Here is a 15,138-nt window from a genome sequence, read left to right as displayed (position 1 = left end):
AGTTACAGAGCATGGGCAAAATTACAAAATACTTGTTTGGCCTAATTATCTATAATGTGATGCAGTGTACTCCTTTCCTGTCCTGTCTTAGGTAACCTGCAGAGTTCTATCCCACCTCTTCCCTGGTGGTTTTCTCTGTTTTAAGTACTTCATTTCCAGTGGGTTTTTCTCCTCAGCCCTATAGCACGGTATGTGCTTTTCCTCTCTCTGTGTTTTCTGCCTTCACTTACGAGTTCTGTTCTGTTCCTATATAACATGGCCTTTTTGGAGACTTCCTATTTCTTTATTTATCTGTCTTGGATGCTGTCACATACTGAAAATAGCATTGAGAAAGACCCTGGAGGTTTCCCTCTTTTCTTCTGTCAGCCTTGACTTGTGTTTGGCTGTGGCAGTGATTCTTCAGCTGCCCTTCAGATGACTGATTCACCCAGTCTGTTTTGTGTTTGTTTTTAAAAGCCACTTCCTTTTTTCATTCCTCAAGCACCTTGAAATGATGGTTTGTTAGTTTCTGTGCTACTCTCGAATGTTTTGCTTGAGTTTTTTGGCCAGATTCTCCTGTAGTGCTTTCCCTTTACTCACACTTACTTTCTACTGTGGTCTTTTTTCATCCTCTTCAAAAGCAGTACCTGAGCCAATAAATCAGTAATAAAAACAATGAGTTATTTTCCTTTAGCTGTCTGCTTCCTAAAGCTGAAACAGGCGAATGAGGTCTGAGATCTTGAGTTATGGAGACAGGTAAAATGTTGTTCCTTATACTCACCACCAGTTCATGACTCCCTCAAGGCAATTGCTTTTCCTGCAAAATATCCTAACCTGACATGGATATTTGAGCTCAGACTCTTCTCAATTCTGGTAACATTGTTTGAGGGCTTTGCATTTCTGCACTAACCTCAATGCCTGACATAATTTTTTTAAATTTCATTGTGATATACATTGTGTTATAAACTTTCACTGGTCAACATTTTTATGTCTAGTAAGGAGAAAAATCAAAAATCTTTCTGCCTTCTATTTTGGGCACTTAATGCTTTACTTTGGTTGCGTTATAACCTTACAGTACTTGGTGCAAGAAGTGGGAAAGCTGAGAATCAGGCCTCTTGCCTAGGTCCAGCTGTTAAGCGAAATTGAACTCAGATTGGTTGGACTGAAAAATGGTGCTCTTCAGTTTAAAAAAGGCTTATGATGCTTTTGATGAAAAAGCTTATGATTCCTCAGGATGTTGCATGAGGGATTTTTGGAAAATGAACTTTTTGAAAAGAATATTTTGCACTCCAGTTGATTGTTGGACATTATTTTACAATGAAATTTGAAGTTTTGCTTCAGCAGAAGCAGCTCTTCTGCATTGAGTTCCCCATTCTTCAAAGCAGTGGTCTTGATGTTGTTGTGCTTCTCCAGGAAGAGGTGCTGGGCCCCATTCCTCCAACAAACTGGGTGAAATCCCAAGCTGGTGTGGGTGAGCTGCTGGCGTGTGCTTGCTGGACCTGTGCTAAACACAGCATCTGAGGACAGGCACTGCAGAAAGGATTTGCAGAACATTGGAGTGAACTTGCTGAGAGTGCTGTGACACACACGTGGTGTGCCTTGCCCTTTTCCCCTCTCCTCGTGCAGTCTGGGGGCTCCCTGCTGTTGGGGTGCTCAGGTTACTCAGGTTTTACCCACAGATCATCTGTCTCACCTCCTGCTTTCCCTGTGCTGTTGCAGGAAGCCAGCAAAGCCCCACTGCCTGTGGCCAGTGGAAAAGCTCTGTGGAGAGAGAGCTTGGGGACAGCACTGTGGTTGCACCTGGGATTTCACAGTCCCAAACTCAATCTCTTCCTAGGCTGTACCAGACTGAAAATCCAGTGCTGAATCAGCCTTGTGAAAGTCATACCACTTTTAATATACATTGCTCTTTTCACCTATACAAATAGAATGGAATTCTTCCTTTTCTGTAACTTGTAATAATTGCTGAAACATGTAATATTCTGTAGGGCTGGAGCTGATGCACTTTGGAAGAATTTTTTTATTTCCTGTTCTGTTTGAGCTCATTGCCCTGAATCACTTCATGATGCTAATTGCTGTTAAGCACACATTATTAACTATAGTATTGCCATGTAATTACCTGCAGTTCTTTACGCAGTAGAAAGAATAACAATGGAAGCATCTAAATTTTATTTTTTTAACGCACTAATGTGGTGATGAAACTTGTGCTTTATCTTATGGCTATTTCAGGATGACAGTGCTGACAGCTCTTTGTATATTGTGTTTCCCAAGCAGCTCGCAGGGGGAAGTGCTCAAAGTGCATTCACACATGGCCCAGTGATTACAAAGTCTTGGTATTTGCAGTTGTGGAGGGTTTTTTGTAGCATGGAGTTTCCTTTCCTCAGTGTGGTGAGGAATGTGTAATTAGGGAAGCATAATGAAGTGTGCTGTTGACAGGAAAGTATGTCTGGAATCTCAAATACTGACCTTCTATGACACCATTAGACTTCCAAAGTTCTGATTCAAAGATAGTAAGGGGGCTTATCTAGGTTTATTAGTAAACATTCTGGCATATTGTGTTTTTATATTGTGCATTTTAAATTCATTTGCACAGCAATGGCAAAGCTTTTCCACTTTCTTTTGTGTTTGTGGCCACTGCTTCCATTTTATTTGTCATGCTCATTAAAGTTCTTGCAGTAGAAGAAAATAATGCTTGTTCACAGCAATTTGGAAGATGAAAGCGTGGCATAGAAATAATTTATCAACTAGAAAACCAGAATTGCCTCTCAAGCATGCCTGTATTTTGCAGAATTCTTTGAAAAAATATGCATTATTTTAAAAGCTCCTGGTTCCTGGAAAAATGTGAATAAATGGAAGCAAAAGTAGCAAAAATATACAGGCATTTTGTTGTCCCAAATATTAAATCCATGTTTCCTTTAAATGGCTTCCATTTTTTTGTGAAGCTTTTCCAGAGCTGGAATTATTTTTATTCCCAATGCCTTGCTGTAGGTTTTCCTGTTTTTTTCTTGTCAATGCATAGAATGCTATTTGTGGACAAACCAATTCAGATAGGACTTTGAAATATGACAAAAACAGGTGGTTTTGTCTCAAGTATCCCATCTTTCCTTTACATTGCTCCTGTTTTACAAAGTGCATATTAACTATTTTCATCTCACACTCTCCCTTCTAAGTCAATAAATCACTTGCCCTGCAGAAATGCAAAATGTTTCATGTTCTATGTCACAACCCAAGCCCCCCCCAAAAATCTTAAAATATTCTTAGCTCTTTGTCACCATTTATAATAAAATACAGTAGTGCTTTGTGAGTGCTGTTGGAAGGCTGCTGAAGAGCAGCTGGAGCAACATTTCAGACAAATCCCTGTTAATGTTCTTCCTTTTCACCTGTGCATCTGTGACAAAGCAAATCTAACAAATGATAGGCAGCAAAGGGTGGCTCTGCAAGGAAATATTGTTGTGGAGTGTGTTCATAGCCTGTGTGCCAGTATTCACTCAAGTATTTAATGATCACATCACCAAGAGAAATAATTATAAAACATTCATTTGACTTGATATGTGGTAAATGATTCAATATTGGGTCCAGGCATCACCTTTAGGGGTAGCCAGTAAATGTAAGAAAAATCTGTGTTTCTGCTGTTAGGAAAGAGGCCAGTGTGAAGTGTGTGAGTCTGGTCTCAGGCCTCAAATGCATGACTTTTACTGGGAACTCATGGGTTGGATATCCAAAGGAGTTTCCTCAGGCCTGATTTGTATGATAGTCTCTTGGTGTTAATAAGTTTAGATTTCTTGGAGTAAAGGAGTGGAAAGGAGTCTGCCCAGGCTGCTGTGGCTGTCCAGCAGTGCTGGCAGCACTGTCAGCTGGGTGTTCCACAGCTTTGACCTCCCCAGTTTCTCCTGCTCCTGATATTCTTAAAGCAAGAGGGGTCAGTCTCTGTCTTTTAGACACTGACTGGGCTTGCCCTCATTGCGGTCCTTTAATATACCTGGCTATATTTAATCAGCATGATTAATTCAGCACTAACACTTCATAGCATTTTTCTTGTGCCATTAGCATACCCATGCAATGGGATGGTTTGTTAGTCCCTTCAGGAGCAGCTTCATATGAACCACAATCTGAAAGGCAAAAAGAAGAAGAGTTTGGCACTCATAACAGGGGTTTAAAGCTTTGTTGTCCCAAAAAGTCAGGGTAACATAGGTTTCCCTCACTTCCTTTCAATGATGTCATGATAATATGAAAGCTGGAATAAGGGATTTAACATCATCTCTTCACAAAGCTGTTTTTGAATTCCAAGTAAACAAAGTAGTTGAGTTTCAAAATGCTTCCAACTGTGGAGAGGGCAGGATATTAATGAATAAAAAAGTCCTAAGAGTATTCCATAGGCGTCAGGCAGAAAATTGTTTTAATCCATCGTTGTTTCTTCTAGCACTGTTACTGTGTCATATTTGCAGAGGTGTGATGATCTTGTTTGTATAGATGCTCTCAAATAAGGCTGAGGAGAGGAGGCTGCTGGTAACATTGAAGTGTGCACAGTAAAAATGTAACAAAGCTTTCTGTGACAGCAGGCTAGATGAAGTGTCCTGGAGGCAGCTGTGTCTCACTTGTCCTTTCCTGCAGGATATCTTGAATAATCTTGATTCGTGTGATCTTGAAGATGATGATCTCATGCTTGATGTGGACCTGCCCGAGGACCCACCTCGTGACAAAGGTAAGGCAGCCAGGGAGTCTCACTGTGAAAGAGACTTTTGAGTTGCTTTCTTCTGACTCTTGACTTAAAAAGTCAATGCACTCTTCAAATTGGGGTGTTTTCTTTAAAGTAACAACCCTTTCTTGAGTAACAACTCAACAGGAAGGGAGATATTTCTGTTTCCCCAAGCACAACCCTTACATTTGAAGAATTCTGAATATAGAAATATACAGCCTTGAATAAAAGTGCAACTTTGTTTCACACCGGTTTTTATCTTAAAATTATTTCTGTAGAATCAATTTCAAAACTTTAAGTTAGGGTTTCAGTCTCATGAGTCAGCTATATTTGAAAGTGCTGAGATAGTATTTTTTTTAGCTTTGATGAATGACAACATAATTCTTTGAGATAATTAATTGTTTTCTTCTACAAAATGACAGTATCTCCTAATAGGTATACTTACACTTCAGGTTGGCAGAAGATGTGAAATTTAAGATATGTGTTTTCAAATTGTTATGTACTCTTGCTTTCAATGAGGGTGCTGGCAGACTTTTCAGACTTTTCAGAGAAGGTTAAGGTACCTAGATGCCCCTGAAATAGAATAAATTCAGAATAGAATGAACTTGGTAAAGGAAATTACGTCTGAACTTTCTCAAATCTCAGACTGGAAAAGTTTGAGGCGTTTGCTCTGTTTATTCCTGAGCTGCTCATAGGACTGATGAGTATTGTTATTATTGTGAGCTGTTGTTATGTGAATATGGGTATTAGTTTTACGTCCAAGTTCAGTGGAGGCCAGTCTATCTTCAAATGAACAGAAATGCTGAATGTGGAGCACTGTCAGGCCCTACTCAGTGCAAACAGACACTGAAATGAAGAGGGCTTGACTGGTTTTGTGTAAATTCAGCTGCTTGCTGAAACTGGGGGAAATTCAGGGGTTTTTTAGAGCCCCTCTGACTTGTCTGGATGAAGACTCGTGTGTGTATGTTAGATATGAAGCCAAATTTACAGTAAATAAAACAATTTTCCATCTACCATGAAGGTAGCACATTGTGTTTTAACGTTGTGTCATATGAAATGCAGTACTTAATCTTTTAAACCTCAGAATGAGCTTTTTTCAAAGTGCTTGTGTGAAATGACTAAGCACACTGCAAGTATGCAGCTTTTCAACCCTGACAGGTGTGAATTTTTTACTTTTTTTTCAGTTAATTTTCCAGAATGGGTAACAATGCGAGCCTTAGGCATATTCTTTCAACAGGGGTAATTTAATTCTGTTGGGGAAAAACTGAGAAGCAATTTTAAAGGGTAGATCAATTTCTCATAAGTTTCCTTGTTTATATGAAACGTGCACTGCATTTGCATCAGTAATCCCACAACAAATTATTCATTTAAAAACTGCTGGAAGGGTGTGTTTTTAAAGGTGAATGTTTGCCACAAAAACATTAAAAGCTAATTATTGCTAGTTTTGACATTTTTTTAGAGGTTATGTTTCCTTATAAAATAATATGGCATGAACTGGGTATCTGCTTCTTATCTTGAAAAATCTCTATTTTCAGCAAAGATCTGAAAAGAAGAATTCCAAAGCCACTTCCAGGTTTTCCCTTATGTAAACATGACCACTTGAAAAAGCAAAACTTCTCCTTGGTTAATCTGCACCTGTCTTTACTCAGTGTCTCAATATTTACTTTTCCAAAGCTGAAAATTTTAATTGCTTGTAAACTTACTGAGGGTTTATTTTGTTGTTAATTTTTACGTGTTACGACCTGTAGAAAGATGCTACTAAAGGAAAATAAATCTCCTGTTAGTTAAGGCGAATAAGTTTATTTTATTGTGCAACTTTTTGGTTATTTTCTAGGTGATAAAAACTGACTTGCAGGTATGAGTACTTGTTCTAGTAATGTTTATTATGCAACTTTTTGGTTATTTTCTAGATGATAGAAAGTGACTTGCAGGTATGAGTACTTGTTCTAGTAATGTTTAGCACTTTTTGCCACCACTTTTTTCCATAATTATGCGTGACTTTGCTGACGTCAGCCTCCTAAGAGTTTCCAGGCCCTGAGAAACCCTGCTGGTTTCACTTTGGAGCCCGGGATGCCGCTATTTATAGGAGCAGCTGTAGCTGCCCAGGCACGCAGGGAGCAGGAGGCAGTGGAAATCACAGGGTGACGCTGCCTGGAAGCGGCAGGACGGGAGGAGGGCCCTGGTGCGCAGCGGGGACGGCGGCGAGCGCTGCTCCCCCGGTGCAGCTGCTCCCCAAAACCATGACAGAGTGAGGGAAAAGCCCTGGGTAAGTGCAGCAGCAAGTGTGCTGGCAGAGGAGCAGGCTGGGGCTGCGTTTGCTGGCTCTGACTGCCCGCCTAGAAGTTGTTTTGGCTTTCTCTCCGGCGTTTCCGGGCTGTTGCCAAATTTAGCGTTTGTTCCCTTAAGATGTTTGTGGAATTCCTGTGGCTTTGCAGAAGTTGGTGTTTTAAAGAGATCAGTTGGTTTCCGTGTTTTAAATCATGCTGGTTGTCCAGGTGAATACAGATTAAACGTCTGTGAATCTGGAAACCAAACAAGGTGGATAGGAAGAGGTATATCTGTATTTTAAACAACAAAACTTTTCTTTTGCAATACGGTATTTACATTTTACAATGTTGTCTTCTTGTGTTTGTGTGTTGTTAGAACTTGTTAAAGGCCTGGAGATACCATCAGTAAGAAAGTCAGGAATTTGTTACTCTTTAATTTCTTCCATAATCTCTCTCCCCTCCAAATAATTTTCCATTTAAACTCAAAACACTGTTAAAGCTGGATTCTTTAGTTTCTGCTACAGGTTGCTCTCATTCTTGTAAAAAGTTTATATTTTAATAAAAATGTGACATTGTTACAGCAGTCTGCTTGACACTTCTAAAATTCATACTGTTCTGGATCAGTTAAAGTAAACAAAACAAACCCCACAGACTTTAAACTGCATCTGTTACCAGCACATAGTTAATATTTTATTTGCAAAGTCCTGGGAACAAGCCATACAATTTTTTTAAAAACATTATGCTCTCTGTAGAGGAATGTGAAAATATGAGCCGCTATGACAGACAAGACAGAAATGCGAGACAACATCAAGAGGGGTTCTGGAAAAGAGCACCACAGCAGCGATGGAATACACAGGAGCACTATCATCTTGGCCATACTGACCATTATATCCATGGTAAAAATGATTTGAACAGGTAAAGCACTTTCCTATATCCTCACAAACATTTAAAGCCCCAGGGAGCAATTCCTTTCTGCCACTAAGGGGTCTCAAGTGATACGAAGTACAAGTACAACATTTTCAGAATAGTTGTATGTCTTGAGTGGAAGCACCACAGAGAGTTATAACAATTCCTTTTTAAAACTTATGCTTCTGTTTTCATTGCAAGTACTTGTTGCTCATGTTGATACAATATTATACATGTTAATTAAATGGAAATTAATGTGTTCCATGGAAAACCACTGGAATGTCTTACTACTTGCATTTTGTAAATTTGGGCAGCTTTCAGTTTAATTTGTTGGTAAAGTAAATGTAACCTTATAGTCTTTAAAGGGTTGAATGACAGTTTATAGAAATTCTGCTGAACTAACTGGTTTTACAGTATTGTAGTTTATAGTGTGAGAGAGGTCTTGGGGAGTGAAAAGGAAAACACTGTATTTAAGTGAAACACTGTTGACATTTTCAGATTAATTCATTAATTTTCTGCTGTGTCCCACAGTATGCAAGTATAGCCCACGTTGCATAACACTTTCCTTTTTACCAAACGCTGCCCAGCTCCAGTTTGTCATCTCTGTGACTTTCTGCTTTGGGTGATTTTTAGGGGTTCAAATTGCCTGGAGCCCACAGTGGGTGCTCTGGAGAGCTACAAAGCGGGCAGCAGTTACAAAAACTCCAGTTTGTCATCTCTGTGATTTTCTGCTTGGGGTGTTTTTTAGGGGTCCAAACTACCCAGAGCCTGCAGTGGGTGCCCTGGAGAGCTACGGGGTGGGCAGTGGTTACCAGAATTCCAGTTTGTCATCTCTGTGTTTCTGCTTTGGGTGTTTTTTAGGGGTTCAAACTACCCAGAGCCTGCAGTGGGTGCCCTGGAGAGCTACAAAGCGGGCAGCAGTTACCAGAACTCCAGTTTGTCATCTGTGTGATTTTCTTTTGGGTGTTATTTAGGGAGCCTGCAGTGGGTGCCCTGGAGAGCTACGGGGCAGACAGCAGTTACCAGAACTCCAGTTTGTCATCTGTGATTTTCTTTTGGGTGTTTTTTAGGGAGCCTGCAGTGGGTGCTCTGGAGAGCTACGGGGCAGACAGCAGTTACCAGAACTCCAGTTTGTCATCTGTGATTTTCTTTTGGGTGTTTTTTAGGGAGCCTGCAGTGGGTGCTCTGGAGAGCTACGGGGCGGGCAGCGGTTACGCGGCGCCGCGGGCGCTGGCCGAGAACACGGTGATGCTGGACGAGATGACGCTGCGGCACATGGTGCAGGACTGCACCGCCGTCAAAACCCAGCTCCTCAAACTCAAGAGGCTGCTGCACCAGGTGAGCTGTCCACAGGGGCCACAGCAGGCAAATAAACTGGGCACTGGCCTTGCATTCTGTTTGTGTCTTATTAGCATATTGGCGTTTCATTTATACACTGAATTATACAATTCCAGACAGTGACTATACCTTTGATTGCCATTTCCAATAGTACCGTTTCTACCTTGATTACAAAACATGCTAAATGCTAAAATTTTCAATGTCTATTCAATATTAAATTTTACTTCTCTGAGGAAATGTCAAATTAAAAAAGAAAATCAGTGGATGTGAAAAGCGGCCTTTATCCAATAAGATTCAAAAAAGCTGGGAGTTAAAAATAAATTAAAAGATATTAAAATTGATCCCATTGATTAAACTTGTATTCAGCAAGTCAATGCTAATAGCATTTTCTTAAGGCTTTGTTTTCCTCATTCTTTTCATCTGTTCTGTGTATTTTGACAGGAAGCTTAGCAAATCCTACTGGGTCATCTCTATTGGAAGTGCTCAAACTTAACCTTCCTATGTTATGAAATTGTCATAAGCTTTTAAGGAGCTTTTTCAATGCACCTCAAAACTTGGCAAGTTGTGGGAGTTGGTAAATTGCTAAATGACTCACAGAAGTATGGCATTTCAGCTACAAATATTCCTTTGTTACCATAATAAAGAACAGTCCATGAGGCATATACAGATTAGCATTCAAAAATGTTTGTGTGATGTTGTCTTTTAATACCAGCTTCATTGCTGTTCTTTTCTAATAGGATAATGTAATGAAAAAAACTTCGTGCCTTGAAAGTAAGGCACTAAAACAAAACGCCACAAGAGAAAAAGCAAATCAACCTTGAGGCTAATTCAAGGGTATGATTGTGCCTTTTAGAAATGTGAGCATTTGCTTCCTGTATTGAGATGTATTCCTGGTTTTGTCAAGGGAAAAACTATTGTAACAAAAATAATGCAGTGTCAGAAGGGGAAGGTGTGTTCCTAGAACCTAATGTCTGAGTGCTGGGCTGCATCAGCAGCCCCAGGCATTAATACAGAGGTAGCAGGGTACTTTTATTTAGGGCTTTCAGTGCCTTTAACACAAGGACAATTTGGCAGCTTGATGGATGCTCTGTGTGTGTGTGGTTCATGGTGTAAAGGCTTGCACATTACAGCTGAGTAGTGTATGGGTCTGCAGAGTAACATGTCTAAAATCTTCATCTAGTTTACAATAGCCAGGCTGCAGAATAAAAACCTTGCCTCAAGTAGCTCAGATTAACTTTTTGAAAAGAACTTAAATGCACAGAATGAAGCAGTTGCTCTTAATATGCCCGTTTTTCAAAATTTGCTCCTTGTCTTGACAAATGCCTGATCCTTCCTCCCTGTAACAGTGAGTTTAGTAATAACAGGTATTGTTCTTCCCTTCAAACTTTGTCAGGCATACTTGGCTGTATTTTCATGACCTAACCAACCCTGTTTTGACTCACCAGTTCCAAAACTCATCACTGGACTTGTAATATTTATTCTACTCTCCTGTGTATTATACAGTCTTTTAATCAGAGAACATGAATAGTAATGTAAAAGTAAATTAACCTGCTACAGAGGGGGAAACTTCAGACCTTTGCTGCCTTAATTTGCTAAACAATTACGGCAAAAAATATCTATGAAATATTTTTTCATTACAATAAAGTGTTAAGCCTTTACTGTAAACATTGAGCTTCATACTAACAGGAATGAGTAAGAATACCACGATTCTTTCTTACTTCTTGAACAGGAACAGGAATATAGTTTTGAAAACAGTTAGTTGAACTTTAGCATTCTGACCTCTGAACTAGGACTGGATCACAGGCAGACTCTTGAAAAATATAAAAATCAAGGTACAAAGTCAATTGCTTTCAAATTCCAGTTTTATTATGGAAGCAGAAGTTCTTCTCCACCAATATTACACATTTAAATGTTGCCTTTTCCAGCTGTGACATTCAGCAGTAATATTTATTTTGGATAGGTAGAAATAGAGTTGTACTCAGGACTTAGGCATGAGGTCTCAGAGGAACAGTTACAGTAAAATAGGAAGAGTTAGTAATTAAATTCATTTTTATACAATTATCTCATCAGCTGTAGCGTGACTTAGCGTAGAGCACAGCACATAATGAATGTATACCTAGCAGATTCCTGGGGAGACCTAATGTGCTGTGCTGGATTCATTGCTGTGACTGGAGCTCACATAACTGGATATAAACAAACTGGAGGATTGCTAGCAGCAGAGGTGCAGCAGCGTGGGGTTGGTGCTGCATTCCCAGTTCAGCTTGGAAAAATAAATAGTTATTGGAGTGCCAGAGCCTTGGCTGAGCTCTGTGTGACCAGGATAACAGTGGCAGCAGTACACGTGCTGCCTGCTTACTCCTCACACACTGCCTTCCCCCTGTGCCCTCACACAGTGAAATCACCAATATTTGTGTCTCAAACAGTTTTGAGAAGTTTCACAGTACTGAGTATAACCTTCTCTGGCTTCTCAGTAGTGTTATACTAACCTGTATGGAGTGAAAAATGCAGCTTGTTCTTGTGCTAAGTGCAGCCATATTCACAGACAGCTGCACTGCTGGAGAGGGTTCTCTCTTTAATCTTAACTGGAGTGCTAACTTTGTGCTGTAAGAAGAAAATGTTTTGGAAGTCTAATTCTAGTAATAATTAACATGTAAATGTTAATGCCTCTTAAACGTTGACCAAGGTACTTCATTTGCAAGCTTATTAAGAAATAAGTTTTCTTCTGATCTTAACAATTTCTTCTTCTTCCTCAATTAATTTCATAAACTTGCTGCTCTGGGTGGAGGCTAATGTGTTAATACAGTTTTAAATATTTCTGTTGCCCTGGTGCCTTTGATCTTGGCAAGGATTGACCATCCTCTGTAGTAACCCAGCAAGGACTTGCAACCACCCTGCTTTACCTCAGATCAGCACTTGCTGCCCTTGTGGGGAGGACTGAAACATGAAGTATTTCACAGAGCTGTGAGATCTTTTTTCTGTGGGAGGCAGGTTTTTAAAAAACTGTTTCATTTCAACTTACCTTTTGTGAATGGAAATGAAATTCTATTTTTCAAGCACAGCTCTTCACTGTAGCTTATCAGATATGGCTCATTTGTATGAAGAGATGTGAATGAAAACGTGAACCATGTAGTGCAGCGTTGTTAAATGCATCAGTACATTTTACTGAGGCTTTGGATCAGTAAGTCACTTGTGTACCTTTGAAATACATATTCATTGTGTTCTTTTCTTTATGCATATGGTGAGATCCACAAGAGAGATTCATCTTTGTCTATGAGAAGCTTGAAGTTAAGAAAGAAACAGACTTACAAAATAAAAAGATGTTTTTATGTCATGCATTAAGTTGTATAAATTGCCCCTAGAATTACTATTTTTACTAGCCACAAAATAGTGCATCTCAGTGATTTAATTGTGCTTGAAAGAAACAGAACCAAAAGTGATGAACAAACAATAGCAAGTCAAATTAATTTTAGGTTTAAGCCATTGTTTAACTGTCAGGCTGTCGCTGTGGCAGTGTTTGACAGTGGGCAGGGAGACTGAGATGGCCTGGATGAAACTTGGAATGCCAAGCAGGCAGCAGGAGAGCAGCACCCTCTGCTTGATGGCCACTTAACACAGCTTCTGCATCGTTAGAGAAATGCCATTAGCAAAGGACTCTATTCAGATGAGTGCTGAATAAAGCTTGGACTTGGGAATCAAAACCTAGACCTTGGTAAAAATTCAGTTGCCACTGCTCTGTATAGGTGGTTATACCAAAATAAATAGTGTATTCTGCTACTGTAAAAATGTTAGAGGTAGCAGGTTTTAGTATTGCCTGTTGTAGTGTGATGCACAATATTCTGATACCTATATAAAGTTCATTGTATCTTTACCAAAAGATTTAAAGCATATGTTCTCTCCAAGTCTCCAAATTTGATGATGTCTTGGTATACTTAATCTTATTTCTAGCCTACCAAAAATAGCATATGCACATAGCCAGGTGCATTTTCTTTGCTAATTCTATCATCTTTCTGGTAATTCTGATATCTTCTTTATTGTACGAGGGTGTCTCTGTTTTGCTGGTTTCTCCTGTTTCATTTTACCAATATAATGAGCAAGAAGCAAAAAGCACAGTGAGATATTTCATAGATGAATCCTAGCATGTGTTCAAATGGGGGCTTGGGTTCCTCGTGGTAGTGTCAGAAGTGTTCCTTTTCCAGTTGTTCCTGTTCTCTACATGTGTACTGAGATAATTACCACAGTGGTGAGGGAATTGCTGCAGATGACCTTTATCCCTGCTTTGCTGCTGAATGAGTCAGGTGTAGCACAGGCCTGGAGTACTGATTGAAATCACCAGGGAGTGTGTGACATACTAACCTTCTTTGCAATTAGGTCTTAATCTGCTGTTGTGGAATGCCTTATTGTTCCACTTCCCTGCATTTCGATAGCAGTAAAAGGTATATTGGAGGTACAGAGCTTTGAAAAGCCCTGCAGAATAGTTTTACTTGAAGTAGTTTGTCTTGTTTTTTATTTTTTCCCATTCCCAGGATGACTCTTTCACAATTGTAACTGTGACCATCTGAGTTTGTGCATTTGTTTGAATCGTTGCTTAAAACAAAATGTTGCTGAAATTTTTCAATTGGGTAATATAAGATAAATATAAAACACAATATAAATATGGAAAAAAAAATTTGTTAACCTGTAAGTAATTCTAGGAATCTAATTGCTGCACTTTTCCTCTAGCATTTTAGAAATATTTTTAACTAAATAACATTTGTGTTTTTATGGTATTACTGTGCAAATTATTTCAAAGCACTGTGTTAGAACTTCTCCATACCATGGAGTGTAAACTGCTGTTTCATCAGTCTTCCCTTGCTGGCCATGGGCCTGGAAGGGACAAGCAGGTACTTGAGAACAGAATACAGCTGAACAGTGTGAACTTGACTGTTCTCAAAATTAACAGTCTGTTTATATAAAAGTCCAGGAAACAAACAAACAAACAAACCCCCAAAAACAAACAGACACCCCCCCCCCCCCAAAAAAAAAATCCCAAAACAACCAAACCAGAACAGCACCAAAAAACTGGGAGATGTAAAGTTCTATCAAGTTATAGAAATGAAATATAAGTGTCTGCAGCATGGCCTTTACTTGGGCATTGTACAGGCTGCAGCAAGGGAAGCTTTCCTAAGGGGGGAAAAGGAAACTTGCTCTTTCAACAAGTAATTCCAACTTGTGTTCTTGTTTTTGTTCCCTGGTAGAATGATGAAAATGTGTCACTGCAGGACATCACATTCTCAGTTCCATCGAGTCCAGAACCACAAGAACCTGAGTCAACTTTTAAGGTAAATGACGTTGATTGACTCTAAGGAATAAGAGATGCAAACCGTTTTTGTGTTTAGAAAACACATCCCAAAGCTTGTGTGTTACTGAAGTATTGCTTCTTGCTCCTTTCCTTGTTTAAATGCTGACCTAGGTGAACCCCACAAAGTCAGTGGCAAGTTTATTGTTTTAGAATAGGTATTAAAGGCAGAAGGTTTTGCAAATGGGATCATCTCTTATAGTTGCAGACTTGTAACATTGTGTTTTCTGTGTTGATAGGGTTTTGTAGCATTGCTCAGCCCTAATTGTAAAATCACTTGACAAAGATCACTGATTCTGTATTTATGTGAGGGAAACAGTGCTTACTGGAAATATAACAAGGCTATAAATACTTCATTAAGTTGAACACTTAAAATCCAATGCTTGCTCTGAGTTCAGTAATTTCTTTTGCTGATAAAGAGAACTTTAGATAGGGTTTGCTGACTAGGCATGTTCATCTACGTAATGTCACTTGTTTGCACAACAGATGAATTACTACTTCAAAATGCAGCTGATTTACTTACCCTGGACATTTAGTGGAAGGCAGCTGATTTATTTACCCTGGACATTTAGTGGAAGGCAGCTGATTTACTTACCCTGGACATTTAGTGGAAGGCA

The 15,138-nt window shown here is 39.4% G+C and overlaps 1 protein-coding gene across 6 annotated transcripts in view; it reads left to right on the top strand.

Annotated features, from left to right (window-relative positions):
• The window catches only part of CCSER2 (coiled-coil serine rich protein 2), a 62,141-nt gene that overhangs the window by 23,308 nt on the left and 23,695 nt on the right, over nt 1-15,138 (top strand). For all 6 annotated transcript variants that reach the window (XM_063406050.1, XM_063406053.1, XM_063406051.1 and 3 more), the window contains 4 exons: nt 4,591-4,681; nt 7,695-7,857; nt 9,015-9,186; nt 14,421-14,504. In XM_063406050.1, coding sequence (XP_063262120.1) covers nt 4,591-4,681; nt 7,695-7,857; nt 9,015-9,186; nt 14,421-14,504 — 510 coding nt within the window. The remainder of the gene's footprint in view (nt 1-4,590; nt 4,682-7,694; nt 7,858-9,014; nt 9,187-14,420; nt 14,505-15,138) is intronic.

This window comes from Prinia subflava, chromosome 9, assembly GCF_021018805.1.
Source record: "Prinia subflava isolate CZ2003 ecotype Zambia chromosome 9, Cam_Psub_1.2, whole genome shotgun sequence".
Taxonomy (NCBI): domain Eukaryota; kingdom Metazoa; phylum Chordata; class Aves; order Passeriformes; family Cisticolidae; genus Prinia; species Prinia subflava.
This window is presented reverse-complemented; position numbering and strand designations above follow the sequence as displayed.